This window comes from Myotis nattereri, assembly GCF_964212035.1.
Source record: "Myotis nattereri genome assembly, chromosome: 11".
NCBI lineage: Eukaryota > Metazoa > Chordata > Mammalia > Chiroptera > Vespertilionidae > Myotis > Myotis nattereri.
Window position 1 is genome coordinate 45,740,155 of NC_138086.1, and position 27,649 is coordinate 45,767,803.

The following is a 27,649-nucleotide window of genomic DNA, read 5'->3' on the forward strand; positions in this document are numbered from 1 at the left end:
GGTCCTATTTATAGTGACACATCATTGGTTCTAAAACCACCATAGTCAGTGGAAAATCATCAAGATAACCAAGGTGGCTTGAGTACTGGCCTAAGATCACTATCATACCCAGATGTGGATTCATTGGGCGAAGTGCTGGATTCTAGATCTCCCTTTCCTCCACTGGCCCAAGTGCACGGCCCCAGAAGATAGTGTGTTTGCCTGTTTTGTTTCTTAAGATTATTTTCAGGTGGGGAACTATGTACAGCAGCTATAATTTCTCATTTTAATATTTTCTTCTGAGACTTACAACAAATTCTAGGGAAAGTGGGGGCTGAATGCGGAGCCCCTCCAAGGTAGCATTGCCAAAATCAGGTTCATACTTACTCTGGATGGTCTTGCTGTTGGGCAGGGATGTGCTGAATAACTTCATAAATTGTATTGTGCAAATCTTGCCCTGATACACCATCAGAGGCTGGAACAGACCTACTGGGCATCTAGAAAATGTAGCACATTAAAAAAAAAATAGCAGGCTAGTACACAGTCTTTCCACTATGCTGCAAAGTTGTGAACAGCTGCAAGTAGTGATGAATAGAGAATTATAACTGTTTCTCTTCCCTACATTACTCAATTCCTCCTTGCTATAGTTCCCTGCATATGCCCTATGGTATTTAGTGTAACAGCATAGCTATTAGGTCAGAAGAGGAATAGCTTGACAAAGCTATCATTTTTTTTTTATAATTTAAGACAAAAGTTGACAGTATTGTGAAGGAACTATAATAGAAAGAAAGAATGGCAAAAGAGAAGCTATCAGGACAGCTTAGAATCAGAGAGCGCATATTATTATCTATACAGTAAAAGACTAAGCGACCATTATGGTGGAACGACCAAAACGACTGGTCACTATGATGCGCACTGACCACCAGGGGGCAGACTCTCAACGCAGGAGCTGCCCCCTGGTGGTCAGTGCGCTCCCACAGGGAGAGCGCTGCTCAGCCAGAAACCGGACTCACGGCTGGTGAGCTCAGTGGCGGTGGTGGGAGCCTCTCCTGCTTAGTGGCAGCGCTAAGGAGCAGCAATCCAAGCTGTAAGGAGCAGTGAGCAGGCAGGCAGTAAGGAGCGAGAGATCCCCAGATTATGAGAGTGATGTCCGCCTGCCAGCTTAGCAGACATCCCCCGGGGGGTCCCGGATTGTGAGAGGGTGCAGGCCAGGTGAATATCATGCACCGGGCCTCTAGTCTTTTATATTACATCCTGATGAACTTTTTGCACCATTTATGTCTCCAAGGATGGTTGAAAAGAAAGATAAAAGCCCTCATCACATTGCAAGTTAGTAAAGCCAGTACCAAAAAATATAGAACACACAAAGGGAGATGTTTAAGTTTGAATGTAGTAAGGGGCTCTATAGACTAAATGGCTTGGGTGAATGTGGAAAGTATAGTAGTGAATTTCTGTCTAGTTAAAAACCAACATGTAGTTTATTGAAACTGGAATTCATAACTCCTATCCCTTGTATTTAATAATTAAATTTTGTAAACACTGCCTTCCAATTATAAAGTCTGGTTCCACTCCATATCCCAAACTCCTCCTATTCTTCACATTTATGATCACTTTCTGTCCTTTCTGTATCTCTACCTAGGACCCTTTTTACTTGATAAATCATCCAAAAGTTCTGTTTCTCATCCCAGCTTGGCTTGCTAGGTTATATTGGAACATCTTAGCTTTATGTTTTTCTGGAAACTGCCTGTTTCCATTCTACTTGCTAAAGCTGTCGTGGGCAGCCCTAGAATATGTGATCTGTCCTTTTTTTTAATTTATTTATTTATTTTTTTTTGGTGTGTGTGTGTGAGAAGGAGATTTTTGGTTTACAGTTTGTACTTGAGATCCACTATTGATTTTCTTTGGTACGGAGGCGTTCAGGGCCCATGATAAAAGCAGTCCATAGATAATAACTAACTTAGCTAGCCTAACATTAGCGCTGTTAACACATAATAAATTGGTTGATTTCATGCCATTGCTTCCTTTTCCACTTCTGAAAGAGGTGCTGCAGGGACAGTGACATGTACAGCAAGTAGAGAGAGGATAGCATTCCATCTGCACACGCACCACAACCAGATAGGAGGCGATTCTGATTTTTTAAAAAATGCAAAAAGTTAGTAATTCAATATATTTCCCTTCTTAGCTTCAATTTTCATATCTTGGTATTATTTTTTCTCCTTTTCTTCTCCAAGATGTTGCATTTTGCTGCTAATCTTCACACACAATTGCCATTCTGGCTTCTCCTTCCTACATATGTTCTGGTCCTCACCCTTCTCCTCCTCCTCGTGCCGTTGTTGCTTTGATTTCTCACTTCTTCCCGAGGCACCTGGCACCAGTGAAGAACCTCATCTGATTCCTTAGGAGTTTCAGCTTTGAAGATGGGCATAGCTCCAATTAAAGTTATTCTACTTATGACAGAAATAACTGGGCTTCAGGTATGTAATGAAAGCACTCATTTGTCTCCTCAAGTTCTTGCCGATTGTAGCATTTACAGCAAATAGAAATCCTCCCAATAAAATCTTCAAGCTGAATGCTGATTAATTACAAGGCTAAATGTTAAGTTTCTTACCTAGATCTCACTCTAATGAATCCCTAGGAATGCAAAGTGCCTGATTTAAAAGAAAGAACTCCTAACTTTGAAAATTCAGCTCCAAGTCTTATCAGCTCTTTCGTTTTCTGCTCTTCCACTTAAAGGCCACTCCTTTTGAAAGGGATACTTTCTGCCATGGTGGAAAGCCGTTTGAAATCACTGATCCACCAAATACTTATTTTTGCCTTTTTGGTTGTAGAAGTGAAGGGTGAGCCAATCCTGTCTGAGACTGACTAGCGTATTGCAGAGCTTTTGCTATGCAGTCCAGCCCTTCGTCTGCGATGATGTAGGCACTGGCACTACTCAGCCACCCTTAGGATGGAATCCAATCAGTCCCCCTCCATTACTCACATGGTGTTTGTAAAATAAAGTCTGTGGCCAGGAAACTGACTGGATGAACCTTATATTGATAGAATTCTCTGAACAAGTGAGGTAACTATCCCTAACAAAAAATAGGTTTAAGCCACCCAGAAGCAAGTAGTCTGTTAATGCCCCCTTCTTTACATTAACGATCATAGGAGAATAAGGAAGCTGAGAAAAGATTGATCCTACACAAATCTATACAGATGCCAATGAGCTGAATAGCTCAGAAACACATTCTGCATGCTGTGAAACAAAACCTATTGCTTCAAAAGACCTTGTCTTTGATGGCTGGACAAAAAAAAAAAGGCTTCAAGTGTGTAAAAACTACCCCTCTCACATCTCAGGCACCTTTAGGATAAAAATAAAGATGCGTACTTGCTTACTTTGGGTTTCTGTGATGCCTTTCTTATGAAGAGCATAAGGTACCTTTCAAGGGTATGATCAGTCGTCTTTGCAATGACCTCAAGGAATATGAGGGGAATGGGGAAGGGGAAGCTGAGGAGGGGAGAGAGAGTTGGTGAAGTGACAGGTTGCAGTCCATGCAGTGGTGCGAAATTATTCAACCAGGGATTCCTGATTCCTAATTGATTCCATTCTCTTGACCTTCTACCTAGTTAGTTCTCGCCAGTGGGCTTACCAGGCAAATAATGTTTATGGATCAGTGTCACTTCCTTTCTTGTGTCAGCCTTATGTATAAAGTCTAAGGAAGATGCTTAGCTCCTCAGATCCAGCCACAGTGAGTCACACCGCTGCCAGGGGATGCAGCCATCTGACCTGCACTGCCCAGCGCTCAAAGGAGTGCGGCTGACACTTCTGCCGAAGCAGAATTCTACTTCTCAGCTAATCAGCCACTAGGGAAACCAACCCTGGGAACACCAGAAGCATCTGGGAAAGCAACAAATTCGTATATTCCAAAGTCATCCAGAGCATCTTCATGGCCTGAAACGGAAAACAAATACTACTTAAAAACCAGATGCCTCAACTTGCTGCTGTTGTTTTTAAGCCCTTGTAAAACTTATATTTATTGTTTGCTTCAAGTGGTATGTGCAAGCAACCAATTTCCCAATCCCTATAGTCGTATGGATACTAAGCAGTGTTGGAAATCACTCCTGAAGCTGAGAATTGAAACTGAATTGGGACAAGTATTCTTAAAGCCTGACCTGGGAACAGCGTATTCTGTATTGGAATAAACACTCGTGGGCTGGCTTGTCCTTTGTAACTGTCGGTTACAGAGACTTACAGCCACCAAGGCTCAGTCTGGCAGTGGCCGCAGCTCTTCACCCACTCATAATATCTACTGCACCCCCTGGATCTAACAGAGACCACCAGGACTAATAAAATAAAGAAATAACCACAGCTGCCCAGACATACAAAATATAATACAGTATGATGTCAAGATCACTAAACTATCATCTGAAAAATGACAGGAATGGGGTGGCGAGGAGGAACCAGGTGGTCTCTTTGGGGCCTTTCCTAAACCCAACATTCCATCATCTATGAGAAAGGACTAGATAAGAGGAGGAAGACCCGTGTTTACTAAGCATCTAGGTGTCATATTAGGCATGCCACTCACATCATGCTATTTAATTCTCATAGCAACCCTGAGGGGAAGTTATTATCTTCATCTATAGATGAGGAAGTTGAGGTCAGGAAAAATAATTTTCCCAAGATGACATTGGGGGAAAGTGGCATTTATGGGAGTAAAACCCAGCTCTGTGTGACTCCAAGTCCCATTGTGAACTTAGAACAGCTCAGTAGGGAGTCAGTAGTGATGGCCTGAGGAGCATGTTGGGAACAAAGCAGCAGCAAACCTTCCAGCCTCCCTTTCCCCTCCCTGGGATGGAGCCGCCAGCACTGTATCTGCCTTTGGAATTAACCAAGTGAGGGAACCCTGGGCAATTTTCAAAATAATAATAGGATCCATGGAAATGGATTCAGAACTCATGACAGTGGGCAAGTGACTTAATCTCTCTGAGCCTTGATTCTCCTGCCTGTAAAATGGAGTTGAGTGCCTTTCACTTTTAAGAGCGTTTGTCTTACAGACTTGTGCGACTTACATAAAATCAAGGCACTAGTCAAAGGTAAAGGATTGTTAGTATGACAACAGTATTAGCTTATGTGAATTCTGTTATTTCATTAGCACTTTATATATAATGATTCATATCAATACTATTCATTAATACACATTACATTGAGAATAACTCCTTTCAGCCTGGCCGTTACCTGAACATGTTCGTGCTTTTCTGTATACTGTTTCTGGCCTGAAAAGACAAATTGGCATTTCTGTCAGTCTTAACAACTGAGGAAAAAGCATTCAAGAAAAAAATTATTTTCATAGGAACAAATGCATTACCTGCCTTCTAGCTTCTGTTTTATAACTGAAACCAAGAGAGAAAAAACACAGTAAGAAACTTTTTTGTACCTGTATAAAACCATTTAGAATGTTTTTCTAATTTTCACCTACCTTTGTAGGGTTGATATTTTTTCCATAAGAGAAGAAGACACATGGATATAATCAAAAAGAGTGATATTCCAGTTATACTTGCTAAAGGGGACAATGACTTCCCTTTTTGTGCAAGCTTCTCTAGTCCTAAATGAAAGGAAAATACAGTTTTAATGTTTTTTATTGAAGGTCAATACTGAGTTGCTATATAATTTGACTTGTATAAGTTCATGCTTTATCTTAAATGAGACACTACTGAATATAGATAGATAGATAGATAGATAGATAGATAGATATAGATATGAATGAGAGATGAAATGAGAGGAACGCACTTATTTTAGAATATGCCATAAACACTCTGAGGACATTCGTGACTGGAAATGTGGTGAGCTGCCCATGATAATACTGGTAAGTTGTGCTACATATACCAAATAGCCCATGTCATACTTTTTTTTTATGTCACACTTTTCAGTAGCATTTGCCACCATGATCCCATTGTGTACAACATCCCCAGATGCTAGGTTGTTCTCTCTCTCTCCTTCCATCACACTCTTTTTTAAAAAATATATTTTATTAATTTTTTACAGAGAGGAAGGGAGAGAGACAGAGAGTCAGAAACATCAATGAGAGAGAAATATTGATCAGCTGCCTCCTGCACACCTCCTACTGGGGATGTGCCCGCAACCAAGCTACATGCCCTTGACCGGAATCGAACCTGGGACCTTTCAGTCTGTAGGCCAACGCTCTATCCACTGAGCCAAACCAGTTAGGGCCATCTCACTCTTTCAGTATGATTTGGGTATGTGAATTTTCTAGGGAGGTGGTATCTGATTAAATGTGTGAAAGGGGAGGTGTTTATTTTCAAGGCACTTTACTAAATTTTGACCAATAAATAAATTTCATTCCTAAAATAGAATGTATGTATGATTTTTAAAAATATTTAAAATCCCACTTTATGACTAAAATTCCCTTTTTTTGCAAGTCATTCCTTCCATTAACATCCTATATAAAATACAGTGCTAATAGTTAACATCTGCCTAATGCTTACAATATGTCAGGCTCTGTTCTAAGAATACATGAAACATACTGAGCCACTGAATATTTATAATAATCTTATTAGGGGAATAGTATTATTATAATCCCCTCTTACAGACGAGGAAACTGAGGCTTCCCCAAGGTGACTCAGTAAGTGGCAGAGTCCAGAGGAGGTCCCAGGCTCTCGACACTTTGTGCTGTCTCACTTTGTTGTTATTTTAACACAACTTACTAACCTGGGTAATGTTAACATTAGTTCCAGACTATCAATATGGTTAGTCATAGAGTTCATCTATAAAGTGGGGAGTAGTTGTGACCTCCAACAAATGGGAGTAACATTTTATCAGGTGACTGAGAGATTGATATGGAAATGAGTCATAGAAGTTGCCTGTCTCTGTCCAGTTTAACGGGGAGGGAAAGTCATAGAATGTCATTTCTATTGCACAGGGTGCTAACAGCCTGGAGAATGTGCATGTGGCCACTTGGCTCAGCAATAAATATCCAGCCTGCACTCTCATCTTTCACCATAAAACCTCTGCTGAGCCCTAACCGGTTTGGCTCAGTGGATAGAGCGTCGGCCTGCGGACTGAAGGGTCCCAGGTTCGATTCCTTTCAAGGGCATGTACCTTGGTTGCAGGCATATCCCCAGTAGGGGGTGTGCAGGAGGCAGCTGATCGATGTTTCTCTCTCATCAATGTTTCTAACTCTCTATCCCTCTCCCTTCCTCTCTGTAAAAAATATATTAAAAAAACAAACAAAAAAAAAACCTCTGCTGAGGGCTCCAGCAGCCAAGACAAGGAGGAAACCTTAATATTTCCCTTCTTTCACTGTGGAACTATATACACTCTTTTGGCTTTCCCCTTAAACACTTTCACTTTTCATCTTCCCAGAATCTTTTTAAAATGTGGTATAGATCGCATATGTCAAACTCCAGTTAAAAAGTCATGGAAATTAGTCTGTCTTTTCTAATTTCCCATACTATGCTGTTCATGTATGCTTTTTAAGTCTTTAAGAGTTAAGCAGGTTATTTTTCATTATTAAAAGTCTTTACCATCTCAGATGAGAACTTTATAAATTGTTTTATGCATTCAGAGAATTGTGTTTTTAAAATGTTCTTTTTATGGGATGACAATACTTGTGTAACATTCTTGCCTTTAAACAGATTTTAACTAAACTCTTTTGAACTCTGGGTGGAAGAAATGAATGCAAGTGGTTTAGGTTACAGCATTGTCCTGATATGCCAAGGTTGCAGATTCAATCCCTGGTCAGGGCACATACAAGAACCAACCAATGAGTGCATAAGTAAATGAAACAACAAATCAGTGTTTCTCTCTCTCTCTTCCTCTCCCCTTTTCTCTCTTTAAAATCCATCAATAAATGTTTTTAAAAAAATGAACAGAATGGTAATTTATTGGTTTTAGATCGGTCAGTGGTTCTCAACCTTCCTAATGACGCGACCCTTTAATACAGTTCCTCATGTTGTGGTGACCCCCAATTTCATTCTGACAAATTGAACATAATTAAAGCATAGTGATTAATCACAAAAACAATATGTAATTATATATGTGTTTTCCGATGGTCTTAGGTGACCCCTGTGAAAGGGTCGCGACCCACAGGTTGAGAACCACTGGTCTAGAACAGTGGTCTGCAAACTGTGGCTCGTGAGCCACATGCGGCTCTTTGGCCCCTTGAGTGTGGCTTTTCCACAAAATACCACGTGTGGGCGCACACGTACAGTGCGATTGAAACTTTGTGGCCCATGCGCAGAAGTCGGTATTTTGTGGAAGAGCCACACTCAAGGGGCCAAAGAGCCGCATGTGGCTCGCGAGCTGCAATTTGCCGACCACTGAATATCACAAAACTTATTGGGATTGTTTTTCCTCCTTGTTAATAATTCATAGAACTATTAACATTCTCCCACTGTTAGAAAGCTGAGCTTTGAGTTTGGAACTACCTTAGCACTTGGGTGACCTCTTTGTGAAGTCTCAGCCTTTCTTCAGACAATGTGCTCCTACCTCATAGGTTTGTTCTCTTGAAAGAGCTGGGAAACTTTGGCTGAAGCCACTTGACGCTGATGTTCTGGATTTCCACATTAGTAAAATGAGGTTAGAGTGATTGATTTTTAAGTTCTCTATTGCTCTGTTATTGTATGATTTGGGACAGCCAGAGAGTTTTTATTTTGAAGTTTATTACATGAATATGATATGAATCCATTACATGCTAGTAACTGAGTCTCAAAAACTTGTGTGTGTGTGTGTGTGTATATATGTATATATTATGTATATATATACGTATATGTTATAATTTTTACTGATACAAAGGATGTGTAGCACATAATTTAGAATTAATAAAACAGTCAATACTCTATTTTTAATTCCCAATAAAGCTACTTGATTCTCATAGGAACAGGATGCTTTTGTTGAGCATAATGTATATATAAAACCAAATGTATATATTTTCCCCACTTATTTGGTATTGAAGTAGCATATCAGTAATAATGAAAATAGTAAGAAAAATTAAAGCATCATTTCTAGGTACAGATAAAGAAATAATCTCAGAGAAACTAAAATATTTGCCACAGTCAGTAAGCCCCAGATCTGATACTGGAACATAAGTATTTTTTCTTTTCTAACTGCAAGTTCAGTTTTTTTCCTGTTAATCTGTGGGTAAAGAATGGTTCTATAATTGGCAGGTAGACTCCATATATTCAGTTTTTCCTTTAACCTTTTATAACACCAGACTTGATGTACTTTGACTCTCTCTCTTCTTTTTTTTTTTTTTAATATGTTTTATTGATTTTTACAGAGAAGAAGGGAGAGGGATAGAGAGCTAGAAACATCGATGAGAGAGAAACATCGACCAGCTGCCTCCTGCACACCCTCCACTGGGGATGTGCCCGCAACCAAGGCACATGCCCTTGACCGGAATCGAACCCGGGACCTTTCAGTCCGCAGGCCAATGCTCTATCCACTGAGCCAAACCGGTTTGGCTCTCTCTCTTCTTGATGGCCAGACTACCTTCATACAAGATCTACCAAAATTTAATAAACCCTGACCCCTCATAAATAGTCAGTGCTAATGTATTCTAATCAAGTTTCTGCAAAGCACTTTACCCTGGGAAAAACTGCAGAAAAACATTTAAGTATAGTCTCAGCTTTTTGCTCCTTATAAACTTGAAAATATGCTAGTAGCTATTATCTCAGAGTAGTTCTCATTCTAATGGTGAAGTTATACTCTGGCATATGCCAGCTCTTTGCTGGCACTTGCAGGATTCTGAAGCCTGATAGTAGGTTTAACATATAATGAATGGATGTATCCCACTAGATAAGACATATTTCCTCCCCTCTCTACTGTTTTAAGCTTTTTTTCACCTTTGATATGTATGTGCTAAAATGCCCAAGTCTACACATTCCGTCCTACAAAGGACCCCTCTCATTCCCTGTTCCATTACTTCCTTATTTCCGTAGACTCCTTCCTTATTGCCCTCTTGCCTCGCTTCCCCTTGTTTGCCCTACATCAGAGAACCACCCTGTAGTGACCGGCGCCCCTCAGCCCCAATCCTTGGCTTCATTCTGTCTCAGAAAATGCAAGATTTCCCATGTCTGACATTTGAAATTTGCCCCCTTTCACAAAATAAAAAGTGCCAAACAGGTCAAGGATCAAATCAAGGGGCACAGTTGCTGTAGTCTCAGCTGTAGGCAAGTGTGTTTAGAAGAGATGTCCTTTCAGAAGCACAACTGAAGACAGCAGGGAAATTCAGACCAAGTAGCCATGGATGCTGAATGCAGTTCTGGACACTTCCAGGAACACCAGTCTTCTCCTTTCAGAGAGGTTTCTACTCTTCAGAACATAGCATGCCACCCCCTCCCCCTTATTTAAACATGATTGACTCATTTACCAAAGCCTTAGTGCAAATGCTATGTGCCCCCTCCTTAGGCAAACAAATAAAATGAAATCACATATGAAGTGTAAATATGGGCAAGAGGTGTGGTATCCATGGCATCGCAACCCGGCTGTTTGAGAAACTGCACCCGAAACAGGACAGCCATATGCTACCAGTCAGCACGCCTGTTTCTAGACCAGAATGGAGTTTGGAGCTCTCTCCCATCCAATATGTTCGCTGATTACGGCGGCTGATTCATGTCCCTACAGAGATGAAGGCGCCATATTGAGAGATGTGCTATGTTCACACTCCACCATGGCCCCACCTGACAGATTCAGTTATTCAGGGATGTAGTTCTAGCTTAGTTGTTTTCTCCCGCGAGCCAAAGTGAAATACACCTACTGGACATCTTAACCTGAGAAATTTCTAGGTAGATGAAAGAAATTAATAAATTCATTTTCCTGTCATGGGTCATTTTCCTATTCTCAGGATCACATACAAATTAAAACATCTCTATTATGTCTAAATATCAAAATATAGGCATGTGGACCTGGGGAACTCTAATAATTTGCATGTCTTCGTTAAACATGAACACTTGAATTTTAATCACACGTACTTTCATTTTATATATATTGCATGGCACAATAGTGATTTAGATCCATTAAAATTTAAAAGTGGTAACACCTGCATTCAAGGAAGTCTATAATTAGGGCAATAAAATTATTGTGTGTTTTTTTCAAAATACAGATGCTAATTAACTATTTTAGTTTCTAGTCTTTCCTTGAAACTTATATTCTAGATATTATTTTTACTTAAATGTATTTCATAATTTCTCATTAATAGAAATATATACACATGTCATGGACAAACCAGGGTGTCTCTTTGTATATAGCATAAGGTGATGAGAAAATACACACTATCTTGAATATGTGATATACCTCTTAGGAACATCATAGTCTTATTGATATTCTCAGTCAAAAACAGTTTACTAGTATATAGTGGCTAGAAACAAGGGCTTTGAATTCAGATATTATTTTATTACTTACAGCTATGTGACCTTAACCATTGCCCTATTTTCTTTAAGACAGCTCCCTGTGATACAGAAAGGTCAATTAATTAATATCTCAAAGTAGATATCATTGGTAGCCCACAGTGGTGGAAGGCACCATTTTACACAGGCAGGAAAACACAGAGCTAATTGTGACATTCTCCAGCCTTCCTCTCCCCAACTAAAAGTCCCCAATAAAACTTTTGATTATTTCCTGACCTCATTATTTTCTCTCCATCCTGGTGACCTCAGAGTCATCTTTGACTCCTTGTTCCTTTGCCCTCTACATCTTATTGCTGAGACTTTTTGGTTGGGCACATTATTTGCCTCATTAAAAATAAAGAGGTTCATCTGTTTCTTATAACCTGATTCTAGTTAAACCAAACACAGCTTGGTTCTGTAAATATTTCAAAGGCAGGTATGTTATCCCTCAAAATTATTCCTATTTCTCCACAGATTGCTCATCAGAGTGGATGGCCGGTAAGTGTTCAATTGATAGTTACAAGTGATGTTCATTTTTCTTACTGTAGGTTGGTATACACTTAATCTGCATTTCAGAGATTCATATTCATTTGGAAAACTTTTAAAAAATTAAATGACTAACAAAAACACATCTATACCACCCATTTTATTTGCCACTGGCCACTGCTTGAAAGTTCTGAGGACGTTTGGGGGTTGAAATATATTTCTAGAAACCACAAAGAGGTCACTAATGTTGACAACCCCGAATCCCTCTGAAAAATAAGCACCTGCTCCTCTTATTTACTATAATAACACATGCCTGGTCTCTGTACAGGTCAAACAGGTTTTTTAGAATTTGCAAAAGGCAATTATTGGATATTAAGACTGTAGCTGTCTTTGAACTTAGTAATAAGATCTTCATCAAATACTGGGGGCTTCTGATCTTATGGAAATAATTTGGCTAAGTATTAATGGAGAAAGTTTAGGCAATGGGAAAGATAGTATATATCTACACATTATAACCATGTTTTCATTTCAGTAAGCATGAAGAACAAGCCTAAGATTACATCCAGATTGCCGATAAACTTTTTATACACTTAATTATGGCTTGCTTCAAAATCAGGTTTTGGTTACCCACTGAGGTAAAAAGCTGGTTAAGCCTATTACAAATCTAGCAAAATAAAAAGCAAAGGCCGCACATTAGTTGCTTAAATGCCTGCTACCCAGATTAAGTTACAAGAATCTTGTTAGCAGGAGTTATTTCTTCAACTGTCATTCTCAATGCCTACCCTAGCATCTGGCCCATAATAGGTGCTACATAAAGAATGAATGAGTGCTTGATTTATATCACCTATTTACACTTATGCTCTGGGATATATAAGGGAATTGTATTATCTACTGCCCAAATGAAACATCATTCAGGTAAAACTCTAGAGCTGCATTGTCGAATATGGTAGTCACTAGACACATGTGGTTATGCACATTTAAATTAAAATTAGTAAAGATGCAATAAAATAAAACTCCAGTTCCTCAGTTGCATAACCATAATTTAATGTAGACATTGAACACTTTCTTCATTGCAGAAAGTTTGCTCGATAGCATTCTTCTAGAGAGTGTGGTATTTTCTTCATATAAAAAAACCCCAAATCCCACCATGCCAGTATATAAATCCTAATATACTCAGATGGTTTTGCAATTGTGAATACTACCCTCAACTTTAAAGAATCCAGGACCCCATCCACTATATATTTCCTTATCAGCCTGTAGGCTTGTGATAGTCATAATTATTAACAGCTCTTTAAGAGATTTTTAATAAATTCAAAAGGCAATAGAGAAAAACACCTTAAAGAAGAAGTTGTCACACATATGCTTGCTAAATATTCAGATTCTCAGATCCTAGCTGCAAGAACCTGCTCCAATAGGTCTGAGGTGTCTTAATGAATATACATTATTAGACCACCCCAGGCGATCTTGATGCACATGGTCCAAGGGCCACATACTGAAAAATGTAGCCTATGAATTACAAGGATTATCTTCTTGCTTATTCAACAAAATATATTGACTCTATGTTATGGCATTATTCTAGGCACCAGAACGATATAGACAGAGAAAGAGAAGACATCATTAGAGAAGGTAGATATTAATGGTGGTTCCTTTCACAAACCTGTTCCTCCAATCATAGGCACCCTGAACACTGCTGCCTATCCAAACCTGCTCTAAGTGAAATCTGGCTTCTTTGTATGCAAAGGTGAGTCCAGGAAGGATTTGATAGTAGGAATGGGAGTAATGGAATGGAGGACAAATTAAAAGAGGGAGAAGGTGAAAGAGGAGGAGGTGGGAGATGAGGAGGAGAGCAGCAGGAGAGGGAGAAGAAAAGAAAGAAGAAAGAAGAAGGAGAGAAAAGAATGGGTCTGAGAGATAGGAAGGAAGACAAATGTACAAAGTTAGTGATTGGATGTTGAGCAGGGCAATAAGCAAGAAAAGAGTCTGAGTTGGCATTTATATTTCTGGCTCAGGTTGGTAGACAATAGGGCCATTCACTTAAACATGGAATACAAAAAAAATAGTAATTTGGAGGGAATGAAAATGGTTTAGTTTTGATATGTTGGAAATGTAAGCTGCCTTTGGTACTTCAAAGTGAAGACATCTAGAAAGGAACTAGGTATACAGTTTTAGAGCTTTAAAGATGGAGGTTTGGGATGCACCAATGTTTCATGAAAAAAGGGGAATAAATGAAATCATACAAGAGAATAAAATCATACTATAGAAAGAGAAGAGGAGGCTCAGAAAGATAGGAATTTGGTAGACATAAATAATTTAAGCAGTGATTCTTAAACTTTGTGTTCCATGAACTTTCTGAAAAATCAGATGATTTCTAGAAATGTCAAATATCACAGACTTAAAAAAAGTTTCCAGTACCCCTTTGAGAACTTCCACAGATTTCAGATGTTTAAATTACAAAAGAGGAAGGAAAGCTCATGAAAGACAGTGAGAAGGGGAGTCAAATAATAGGAAAACCAGATTTCCAACTCTTGAAAATTTGTTCTTCTGACCTAATGCAACACTAAATATAAGCCTTTCAAATTAGTAGCCTGCTATTCCTGTTTGTAGAATCAGGAAAGCAAGAATGCATATTTAGAAGTACATAATTTATTGAATTATCTTTTCTTATCAGTCCCTCAGAGTCAGCAATTGGATTCCTTCTCCATTCTGTTTTGGGTTTTCTTTCTTTGACTCATAGAAGCCATGGCTTCGTTAACTCAGGAAAGAGAGTTTCTTAGAGGATATCAACAACCCCGCAGTGGTATTCTCTTCCAGGTAATTATCAAATAGGTGTAGAGTAAGGACAGCATGTGTTTGTGTTTCACTGGGATCCTGGCCTTTGATGTCACACTTACCTACAGAAGTGATGATGACTGTGAAATGAGTTTCATCTTGCCTTCCAGTTACGTTGTTGTAAGCACAGCACACATAGTCAGTTGTCTTCTGGGCTACTTCCTCAGATGCAACTTCCAAGAGAGGCCCATGCTTAATGACATATGTTGTGTTGTCAGTCCTTTGGATCCAGGAGTAGGTGTTAGGAGGGTAAGAATCAGCAGAACAATCAAACAAGATGGCTTCTCCAATGTCAACAGTAAACACTTCCCCTACTTTTAGTCCTTTATCAGAATTAACTCGAAGTCCATAAGGTCCATCTGCATTAGTTAAAAAAAAAGAGAAAAGGATAACATAAATAATCAAGACATAGTTTACAAGTTTGAAAGAGCTTAGCAGCATTTTCTTTTCTGTGAAAGTCTTCAAGTTAAACTTGGGCAATAGGTTCCCTGTTTAGACTCCCAATAAATGATAAGGACCTAAAATGTTTTATTCTGATATCCATGGAAATAGTAAATATTTGATTGACCTTATTTGATTGACCTTATTTGAAATAGTGAAAGCCTTGAAACTTGGTATATTACAAATTTACAGACACTGTTGTCATAATCATGGTGCTAAGCTTTTGAGCAACATTGATAAATATGCAATCTTGATAGACAAATTCAATCTTTCTGAAACAGTACTTGCATTAGAAAGCAATTTAAAAGTAGATTATGGCCACTATTTTATCTTTGACAGTCATACTTTGAGTATTATGTACGTGTTTTTCTAGTGTTAGGATATGTTATGCAAATATTTATAAAATACAGGTACATAGTTTCACATGGAACATAAATTTGTGCAAATAGATATAAGGGGTGTTCTATATGTGCATATTTTCATGACATTTTAACAGTTAACAAATTTTAAAAATACATCTTTTTTTGTTAATCCTCATCAGAGGATATTTTTTCCCCATTGATTTTTTTTAGAGAGAGAATGGAAGGGAGGAAGTGGAGAGAGAAAGAGAGAAACATCGATGTGAGAGAGACACATTCATTGGTTACCTCCTGAATGCACCCTGACCTAGGCAGACCAAACCTGCAACCCAAGTACACACACTTGACTGGGAATGGAACCTGCCACCCTTTGGTGCTTGGGCTGACACTCTAACCACTGAGCAATGTGGACCAGGGCTAAAAATACATCTTCATTATCATTAACAAATATTCATTGATCATCAATAAACTACTTAATTGTGGATAGGCCATGGTGTTTTTCCTCACACTACAATATCCCTATAGCATTTTGCTATTTCTATGGCATCTGATTGCCTGCAGATGGAGACACATTTCCAATTGCTTTCTTCAGAGAATAAAGAGAGAGATTAAAAAAATATTCCCACCCTAGCCAGTTTGGTTCAGTGGATAGAGTGTTGGCTTGTGGACTGAAGGGTCCTGGATTTGATTCTGGTCAAGGGCTCAATCCCCAGTCGGGGTGTGCAGGAGGCAGCAAATCAATGATTCTCATCATTGGTGTTTCTATCTCTCTCTTCTCCCTTCCTCTCTGAAATTAATAAAAGTATATTTTAAAAAAATATTCCTTAGCTGGATAGGTTTTTATCATTCAATCTAAATCCTGGCTTATGTTCCAAAAACTTGAAAGTTCATGCATGATGGTGCTCATTTTTCAGTTGGTCATATCCAACATTTATTGGATATTTGCCATCTGAAGGCACTTTACTTATGTAGATAACCACATTTAATATTTAAGGCAGTCACATAAAGTAGATTATTATCTCCTTACAAGATGAAAAGATAATGTAAAAATTAACTTTGCCTTGGTCACGTACCTATTACATAGCATAGCTAGGACTCTAAAATACATGCATTTAATGTTCGTATTACCTCTCTAAAAATGTAAGTGATATAACTTCCACAACAGTTTATTTTTGTCTAATTATAGCATTCGTTCTACAATAAATTACTATCGAATTAGATATTCTGTACTCAGCTAATCAAGTAATCAATCAACAAATTCTTGTTTAAGAGATACTAGGTGTTAGATAACATAGTATATAAGGGATAAAAAATGTGTTAAGACATAGTTCCTACTCAAAAAAATTATACCCTAGATGGTTTGCTCAATAATAACTAATCTTAAAGGTTCTGATTTTTTTTTTTAAAAGTACTAGCTATTTGATCTCTCATTATGTGAAATAATTTAAGACTAGATAGTAGGATAGAAAGGTAGATTAAATCCTGATTTTTTTCAATGATTAGTTAAGTTTTCTTCAGAAGTAATTTAAACTTTTTGGGTCAAATTTTCCTCACCTTTACTATAAAAAGGTTGACTAGATGAATAGTTGTTAAAGTTCTTTTTACCTTTGAAACATCATGATTCATGCTGTACTAAAGCTATTTTGCATACTGGCAAGCCAGCCTCAAATTTTCAGGTAGCCAAAATAGTTCTCTATCATGTGAGCATTTTCTAACCAACCTACTATTAGGGAAACAAATTTCCTAAGATATAACAGACGCAGAAGATGCAAAAAATGAATTATATTTACTTAGGGAACATACACTTTACACATATTTGCTTCCTAAAGACACACAGACTTCTGAAAGAAACCTGTAGATTAATGTGTACATATGAGATGATCCTGCTTTCAGAAAGCAAACATTAAAGTTTGAAGTAACCAGGAGCTGGACATGGAGCATTAAAGTGAAGAGAAATGAATGTCCCTTTCCTGTGACTGCTTTAGAACCCTGTAACACTGTCCCCTCATTTCAGGCTGTGATGTGGTCTTGGGAAAACCACTGTTATCTCAGGGCCAGTGCAGCAGCGGGGGCCCTTCAAGTAATCATCACGGATAGAACATTAGGGAAGCCAAGACCACCACCCGGTGGGCGCTTGTTGTGGTTCACATAGCAGAAAAACAGTGGGAGGCGACCACCGAGGTTTGGAACAACAAGGGACCCAAGTCTGTACACAAAACTGAAAGAGCAGAGCAAGGCAGTTAAAGAAGAGAAGTGTGGTCTTAAAAATACAGCCATTTAGTTTAAGCCACTGCCTTCCCACTGATTTTCAGGGTTTCTAGATGGTGACTATAAAAACAAATGGCCTGATAATTTAACACACATAAAAATTAGGGGTATTTCGTTCAAAGTGTGCTGATATTACTCAAAGTTGTTTTTTTTTGGAAAACCTTCATTTGGAATTGCCTTAGGACCTTGCAACATGATGGAATATTCTCCAAAATAGTAATTCTTCCATTTTGGAGGGTGGGTTTGATTCGCAGAGAAAGTCCATAGTCATTTAGAGAGAAGGCTGGTGAATAAGATTGATTATCTAATTTAATACCATCACTCTAGTTTAGAACATGATTTTAAATAAAGGAATCTGATTATCTTACTTTATTTTCCCAACATTCATATCTATTTTGATTTTGCTACTTCCCCATTTGTTGAGTTTCATTGTTTGGCATAATCTTTTTGTCCTCAGTCTGTCTTAATTATATGTTATCTGGCTCTTCACAGCTAGCCTCAAAAACCCCAAATTCTCTACCCCACCCCCAAGCATTTCCTACAGTTCTTAGAACATAAAACCAGAGCATTTTGGTTGCTTGTTTCTGATATTATTTCTTTTCTTTTTTCTTTTTTTGTTCTTTTTAAAATTTTTTTTGTTTCTTTTTTTTCTTTTTTTTTTGGTTCTTTTTTGTTTGTTTGTTTTTTGTTTGTTTTGTTTCTTTTTTTTTTTACTTCTGATATTATTTCTTAAAGTGTAACCTATTAAATTGATTATATAAAAAAATACATGTTCATTGCAGAAAATCCTAATATTCAGAGAAGCGCAAAGATGAAAACTTATTTGTAATTTCACCACTCAGAGAACGAATATCCATATTTCACTGTATAATCTTCTAGTCTAGCCGTTCTCAACCTGTGGGTTGTGACCCCTTTGGGGAACAAACGACCCTTTCACAGGGGTCGCCTAAATACATCCTGCATATCAGATATTTACATTACGATTCATAACAGTGGCAAACTTACAGTTATGAAGTAGCAACGAAAATAATTTTATGGTTGGGGGTCACCACAACATGAGGAACTGTATTAAAGGGTCGTGGCATTAGGAAGGTTGAGAACCACTGCTAGTCCTTCTTCTTTCCTCCCTCCCTCCCCTATAGATCCTACCCATTATTCTTTTACACTCTACACACTGCTTATAATCAATCTATTTTCTTCTTTTTTTAAAAAAATATATTTTATTGATTTTTTACAGAGAGGAAGGGAGAGAGATAGAGAGTTAGAAACATCGATGAGAGAGAAACATCGATCAGCTGCCTCCTGCACATCTCCTACTGGGGATGTGCCCGCAACCCAGGTACATGCCCTTGACCGGAATCAAACCTGGGACCTTTCAGTCCGCAGGCCGACGCTCTATCCACTGAGCCAAACTGGTTCTGGCAATCTATTTTCTTCTTAATGAACTATGATGTTATTTCTTTTTTCATTATCACTTCAGGCTGACCATCCCTTTACTCTGAGGTGCAACCTAATACATTATTCATGGGAATGAGCAATCCAATGAAAGACATTTGGAATGATTCAACCAATATTCGACCAGTGCAGCTCTGACGTTGAAGATGAAAGCAGAAAGATAATTCTGTTTTGACTTTGGATTGTGGTTCAATTCCTTGCCTTTGGCAGAGAACTCCCAATAGAAATGAACCCTTTGCTTCAGGAAGGGCTGTTTACTAAATGACTTGTAAAATCACATATCATCTGTTCTCTTTAACAATTTATGGCTGGGTGGCAACAGTACCTAAGTTTTCATCATGATGCTGCTTGCCACCCTGCTTGGAAGCAGATGGTAAGTATTTACTGTGAATGACCTTTTTTTTTTTTCCTTTAATTTTTATCACTTAGAGTACTTCCCTGCAGCGGTGCCATATGCTACACACAAAATGCAGTGGTTACTGGGTTATTATTTACAAAAGCTGGAAGGCACATACATTTCATGAACTTCAAGTAGATATTTGTCTGAATTATTGGCTTGACATTGTATTCCACCAGGATCAATACCAGATTATGACATCATATCCTCAAAAATATATGGTCAATCTTGATAAATTTTGTTACACATTTTTTTCTGCCAGAATAAAAACTAATTTCTGCTTTCATGAAAGAAGCTGTCATAGAAACAGTGCCTTAAGAAAACAGATTGGGTAATTCATGCTGAAATTCTAAATTGTGGTGTGAACTTCTATGGGGGAATATTGGAATATGACATTTACTAGATTATTGAGGAACTCTGCTAAAGGTCAGAAAAAAACAACAATGAAGGGCACACGCACTTTAAGAAGCCGTTATCTTGTAATGGGAATTTAGTCTTTCTACAGCGTCATTAGGTAACACGAGAATCTGAGAGGGATATGAAGAAAGATAATCTGTTCCATTCTAGTCAAATTCAAGAAACTTTGAGTGAGTTCTTAATCTGTGAAAATTATTTTCCTGGGGGTACAAAGTTGAATAATGTCTGGGTATGGAGCACTGATGAGGGTAAGAGACCCAGGAAAATATAATTCAATGAGTACCAGAGGGCATATGTGCATAGGGTACTGCAGGAGCACAGCGAACCTCCTAGCAGCATAGAAGAGGTGAGACAGAGTGGGGACAGGTGAGCCTTTCTAGAGAAGATGTGAAGAAAGAGGATGTAACCAGGAGCACGGAAGCAGGTGAAGAAAGAGAAGAAGGTACAACATCAACTAAGGCATGTATTCTCAGTTTGCATGTAATGATAAATATTGCAGACATGTTGATGCCACATCAATGGAAAGGATAAATGACAAATCTTCAGATTATATATTTAATTTAATCCTTATAACCCCAAACCAAGAAAAGAAAACAACAACAATAAAATAGGGCTAAAGAGTGATAGCAAGAAAAATTAATAAAATAACTCTGGGTAGTGTTTCAGTATATGTTACATATATGTTACACATGTTGCATGTTTCTATGAGTAATAATTGCTTAGAATAAACAAGACGATAATTTGATTTTTGAATAATCAAAATATGACAGAATGAGTGAATAAATGAATGAGGGAATAAATGAATGAATGAGTAAATATCATTAAGTGGTGTTGAGTAAGTGAAGGCTTTCGCATTTGAATGAGAAAATACTCAAGAAAATTAATTATAATACTATATTTATAATTACCTCTTAAGAGTAAAAAATCTTAAATAATGCAGGTATTCATCTTTACAATATATAAATAGAACCTACATTTGTAAATTTTCTCAATGTTCTTCTTTCTACTGTCATTAGTCTATACTCAGGACAGATATTTCTCTATGAGATGTCCATAGATTACATCTAAAAGAATGTGAAGAAGAAAGTTCAGTCTATAAAAGAAGATATATTTGAAAATTTGACTTTATTCAAATTGGGATATTTTAATTCTTTCAAATAACAAAGGAAAGGAAAGAAGGTATAGCATTTAAAGTATAATATCTAACATTTACAGGTGTGATTAATGGGTTTTCTCCCCATTTTTATGCTTTCCACACTATGTATCATCATATTCTGTGATAATGAGATTGGGGCATAAACTTGAACATGTTGAAAGAAAAATCTTACTTTCCCTTTTCCAGATTAAGATAAACACTATATCAAAATAAGAGTAAAAATACAAATGACACTTTAATGTGCCTATTTATGCAGTTTCCTCCAGGAATATTTTATTTAACTTTGTGGCCAAGGTTTAAAGATAGACAGATAAATGAGAGATAAATGTAAGAAATAATTAATGCAAAGAAAATATTTTCATATAGAAAAACAAAATATGTTAATTTAAAAAATGGTAATGTTTAGGGAAGAAAAAATTTCTCCTAAAGGTATTCTTTCGGTTTTTTCTTTGTAGGTGTTTTCTGAATTACCCAGGCTTTCCATAACTTCTTGCTGCCATGTTGCCAATTATGTCGGCATAATTGTGTCTCAAAGGGAAAAAAAGAGCTTACATTATTGAGTTCTTCCTAGGTGCCTCTCGCTGACTTCTTTATACATAAAATTTCACTTAATCCTCCATCCCTCTTACATTGGGGAGAGTGTAGATAAGATGAGGAAACTGGTGCACAGAAAGGGACAGAACCAGGTCTTTAACCCAGGCGGTCTGAATTCACAGCTGAGGCCCAAAACCACTGTACTATCCACTGACTCTCCAAATGGCGTGATGTTAATTAGAGCATGTGATCAAAACAAATCATGATCAGGTTTCCTATGGTTAACAGGGAATGCTCCAACAGGATCTCACTTCCTGTTGTCTGTCACTGCACTGAATGATGATGGTTCCTTGGGATTGATATTCAGTAGATAAAATCTGGTTGGTTTAATATCTTGTTTTGCATTTTGTACCTTTTCTATGAGAATGCAAACCATTTAGACCAAACAATAAAGAATAATGTAAGGATGTGTCTACCTAGCCCTAGATTTGATTCAGTTTGCTCACATTCCTTACTTCTGCTTAAGTAACTTGAAGCTTAGGTCTGTAGTACTTGAAGTTGAATGGAAGTTTTAATTCATATCAGAATAGCCTTATTCAGTCAAGAATGTGACCACATAGTAAATAGACAGTACCAAAAAAATAGACGGTACCAAATTTTTCACTCCAATTCAATGCTAGTTGTGCATATTATAGTCACAGTTTATATTTTCTCTATGAATCTGTTTCTTAGCACAGTTTTTTCACAATGTTATCAGAATATAAGTTTATGTAAAACTAAAAATAAAGCTAAAAGTTCAGCTATACAGTAAAAATAGTACCATTGTTATTGATATTATCACAACTAATGATTGAAACAGATCTTATATAATTTGCTTGCAGTGAGTGGTGTTTTGGTATTTCTCTGTGAAAAACTATAATTTCTGTCTTTGGCACTCTTTAATAATAAAATTTCTTCTGTTTTTGATAGAAGGAACTGGCTCATCATTAAACTCACTGAATTCTGAGTTTACCAGGCTTAATTCTACCCTTATGGTTCCACCAGCCGAACCCTCCATCCTCAGGCCACAGGGTGAGAAGTCTTCCTTGGCTCGCTGTTCCTGTTCACGCTGCTGTCCTAGCTGTGCTCTGAGCTATATGGTATCTGATAAGAAGACTTCCGGGGCCCTGACCAGTTTTGCTCAGAGCGTCAGCCTGTGGACTGAAGAGTCCCAGGTTCGATTCCGGTCAAGGGCATGTACCTTGGCTGTGGGCACATCCCCCATAGGGGGTGTGCAGGAGGCAGCTGATGGATGTTTCTCTCTCATGGATGTTTCTAACTCTGTATCCCTCTCCCTTCCTCACTGTAAAAAATCAATAAAAAATATTTTTTTTTTTTTAAAAAAGACGACTTCCCGGTGGGATAGGCCATTGGTTTTCAACTAGGGGAGATTTACCCCCTCTCCCACTCTAGGGAACATACCACAATGTCCAGAGATATTTTTAGTTGTCCCAACTGGAGGGTGTTGCTACTGGTATGTAGTGGGTAGAAGCCAGGGATGCTGTTAAACATCCTATAAACATCTCATAACAATGAAGTTGTTCCGCCCAAAATGTCACTGGTGTGGAGGTTGAGAAGCTCTGTGCAAAGCTAACATTACCATGTGATATTAAACATGCTAGAGGTGGTGCTCTGGAGTAGAGAGGACTGGGTTTAAAATATAATAAAGAGAGGAATCGTGTTTGGGTTGGTGATGATGTTATGACATGAACTGAAGAGTTTGATTAACTTAACTCTGTACATGAGATTAAACAACAACAGAAACAAAAAGGACCAAAGAAAATTGAAATCTGAACTAATTGCTGTTCCCTGGGAAACTGAATACCTTACTGAGGAATAACTGTCTTCTCTACGATCCTCCCAATACCCTGACTCTCAGCATGGAGCTGAGGAAATGGGGGGTGAGGGGGTGGGGCGGGCGGGAGGAGAACAGCCTGGGCACATTATTCTTTCCTTTGGTCAGTTGCACAGCACATCTCTCTCCTAGTTTAAGATGACCAACTTACCCTCCTTGGGGATGAATAACTTAGTGCCTTCTGCATAGTTCTGGGTTCTTGAAATTGAGGTTCCTACTTTCCACTGGAAATAAGGTCACACAATGCACTAAGTCACAAAATGTATCCAGAAAGGCCCTTGGCCAGTATCTCAACTTGAACTTCAAGAAATAGGGTTGTGCAAGCAAATATATTTCATGATAAGACAGTGCCTAGGAAGTGTGATTATAGCTGCACTATAAAAATCAAATGGCATTTGGTATTGATAGTCTCTGTGACCACCCTTGTGACAACTTCCCAGAAGAAAAGTTATGATTTTGTTTTAAACTTACAATATATGGTGGGCATAATGGTGTCACTTTCCATCTCACTGACAGGATTCTTCACCAGGCAACTGTAATTCCCAATGTCTTCTTTGGTCACTGGAGCAATATGAAGAATGTTGTTTTGGGGAGAAAAGGAGTTGGTGGAGCTCGTATGGACAGGTCTCCCATTTTTTAGCCACTGGTAAGCCAGCCGGGTACCTTCTTCCACCAGGCATGTCAGTGTCATGTTCCCTACGTACTCCACAGCCCCAGAGGAAGGCTGAATCTGTACCATGGGTTTTGTGACAAGGTCTGCAATATCAAAAAGAGAAATGATTTTTACCACCATGACATTTTAACAAAAATCTATGAGGTCTCTCACATATTAAATCTCAGGTAAATGATTCTACAGTTTTACACTTTGTAAATGTAAACAGTTCAGGCGATAATTCAGGAAGAGACTAAAAATGCAAAACAATAAAATATAAAAATATAATTCATAGCAGATAAATAATCACATTCTGGGACTTACTTGTCAAGGATTTCCTAATGAGAACCTTTATAGCTAATGGAAGTTAGTGGTGGAGAACACCAGGGGCCCTCTTTCCTGTTTTGTGCTTGCTGACAATGTGAAAATATACTCTCACAGACAAAACATGCTTAACCCTCTCTCTTGACTTGCCCTAAATCCCAAGGACAGCTGGTGGGATGGATGTGGTGAATCCAAATTTCTACTATTTGCATAATATAAAGCTCATATATATTATACTTGTGGGGAACTGAGGGAAAGCTTTAGAAAATCATATCTGTACCCATTACTTTTCCTTTTATGTAAGTGAACTAATTGTATGTTTTAGTTGCTGTGCATTTGGTTTTGCAACATTACATTTGTCACTCTAACAAAGCAGTACCTACATTTCAAAACTGACTCAATCTGAAAATAGGATACTGGGATTATATCAAATTAGGGATGTAAAAGACAAAATCTCAGTAGAGATTTCTATTGGAACTTTGAGATACAGGAAAACAGTTTTATGTCATGAGCCCAGTACATTGTAGTAATGTGATATCTAACAAATGAGTAAATTTCTAAAAATGAGTATAATCAATGGGCAAAAACTAAAACCATTTCCCCTAAAAACAGGAACAAGACAGGGATGCCCCCTCTCACCACTCCTGTTCAACATAGTACTGGAAGTACTAGCCATTGCGATCAGTCACGAAGAAGAAATAAAAGGCATCCAGATTGGAAAAGAAGAAGTGAAACTGTCCTTATTTGCAGATGACATGATACTGTACATACAGAACCCTAAAGACTCCATCAAAAAATTATTAGACTTAATAAATGAATTCGGCAATGTAGCAGGATACAAAATTAATGCTAAGAAATCCATGGCATTTCTTTACACCAATAATGAACTTACAGAAAGTGAAACTACAGAAGCAATCCCATTTACCATTGCACCAAAAAAAATTAAAATACCTAGGAATAAACTTAACTAAGGAGGTAAAAGACTTATATGCTGAAAACTACAGGACACTGAAAAAAGAGATAGAGGAAGACATAAACAGATGGAAGAATATACCGTGTTCATGGATTGGTAGAATCAACATCATCAAAATGTCCATACTACCCAAAGCAATTTATAGATTCAATGCAATCCCCATTAAATTGCCAACGGCATATTTCACAAATCTAGAACAAACGTTCCAAAAATTCATCTGGAATAAAAAAAGACCCCGAATAGCTGCAGCAATCCTGAGAAAACACAAAGTAGGTGGGATCTCAATACCAGATATCAAACTGTATTACAAAGCCACTGTTCTTAAAACAGCTTGGTACTGGCACAAGAACAGACATATAGATCAATGGAATAGAATAGAGACCCCAGAAATCGACCCAATCCACTATGCCCAATTAATATTCGACAAAGGAGGCAAGAGCATACAATGGAGTCAAGACAGTCTTTTCAATAAATGGTGTTGGGAAAATTGGACAGATACATGCAAAAGGATGAAACTAGATCACCAACTCACACCATACACAAAAATAAACTCAAAATGGATAAAAGATTTAAACGTAAGACGGGAAACCATAAAAATACTAGAGGAATCCACAGGCAGCGAAATTGCAAACATATGCCGAAGAAATTTCTTCTCTGATAATGCTCCTAGGGCAATGGAAACTAAAGAGAAAATAAACAAATGGGACTACATCAAAATAAAAAGCTTTTGCACAGCAAAGGAAACCATCAAAAAAACAACAAGAAGACCCACTACATGGGAGAACATATTTACCAATGATACCACCGATAAGGGTTTAATTTCCAACATATACAGGGATCTCATGAAACTTAACAAAAGGAAGATAAACAATCCAATAAAAAAATGGGCAACAGACCTAGATAGACACTTTTCGAAAGAGGACATACAGAAGGCAGAAAGACATATGAAAACCTGCTCAAAGTCACTAATTATACGAGAGATGCAAATCAAAACGACAATGCGTTACCATCTCACACCTGTCAGAATGGCTATCATCAACAAATCAACAAACAACAAGTGTTGGAGAGGATGTGGAGAAAAAGGAACCCTTCTGCACTGCTGGTGGGAATGCAGACTGGTGCAGCCACTGTGGAGAACAGTATGGAGCTACCTCAGAAGACTAAAAATGGAACTCCCATTTGACCCTGTGATCACACTCCTAGGAATATATCCCAAGAAACCAGAAACGCCAATTAGAAAGGATATATGCACCCCTATGTTCATAGCAGCACAATTCACCATAGCTAAGATTTGGAAACAGCCTAAGTGCCCATCAGCAGATGAGTGGATTAGAAAACTGTGGTACATATACACAATGGAATACTATGCTGCGGTAAAAAAAAAGGAACTCTTGCCTTTTGCAACAGCATGGATGGAACTGGAGAGCATTATGCTAAGTGAAATAAGCCAGTCAGAGAAAGATAAATACCACATGATCTCACTCATTTGTGGATTATAGAGAACAACATAGACTGATGAAAAAGGACAGACCCAAAGACTGAGAAACAGCGATCAGGCTATCAATCCCCAGAAGGAAAGTAGGGGAGGGCGGGGGTAAGGGGAAGAGATCAACAGAAGGACTTGTATACATGTATATAAGCCAAACCAATGGACATGGACAACGGGGGGATGGGAGCATGAGTTTGTGTGGGGGGGGGAGGTTGGGGGTTAAAGGGGGGGATGAGGACACATTTGTAATTCCTTAACTAATAATAATAATAAAAAAAAATTATAGGAAAAAAAAAGAATATTAAAAAAATATATATATATTTTTATTGATTTCAGAGAGGAAGGGGGGGAAGGGGGAGAGGGGAGGGGGGGAGAGAGAGAGAGAGAGAGAGAGAGAGAGAGAGAGAGAGAGAGAGAGAGAAACACCAATGATGAGGGAGAATCATTGATCTGCTGCCTCCTGCATGCCCCTCAATGGTGATTGAGCTCACAACCTGGGCATGTGCCCTGACCAGGGATCAAATGGCAACCTCCTGGTTCATAGGTTGATGCTCAACCATTGAGCCACACTGGCTGGGCGGAATGAGTATATATTTCTTCTCTGAGTTTTAACT

At 38.1% G+C, this 27,649-nt stretch overlaps 1 protein-coding gene across 1 annotated transcript in view; it reads right to left on the bottom strand.

Annotated features, from left to right (window-relative positions):
• Window positions 1–362: 362 nt before the first annotated feature.
• Window positions 363–27,649, bottom strand: part of HEPACAM2 (HEPACAM family member 2) — a gene marked incomplete at both ends in the record, with an annotated part of 37,796 nt that continues 10,509 nt past the window's right edge. The window contains 7 exons of the mRNA XM_081102121.1: window positions 363–476; window positions 3,837–3,910; window positions 5,195–5,232; window positions 5,325–5,349; window positions 5,436–5,561; window positions 14,739–15,035; window positions 24,069–24,353. Of these exons, the coding sequence (XP_080958247.1) occupies window positions 363–476; window positions 3,837–3,910; window positions 5,195–5,232; window positions 5,325–5,349; window positions 5,436–5,561; window positions 14,739–15,035; window positions 24,069–24,353 (959 nt within the window). The remainder of the gene's footprint in view (window positions 477–3,836; window positions 3,911–5,194; window positions 5,233–5,324; window positions 5,350–5,435; window positions 5,562–14,738; window positions 15,036–24,068; window positions 24,354–27,649) is intronic.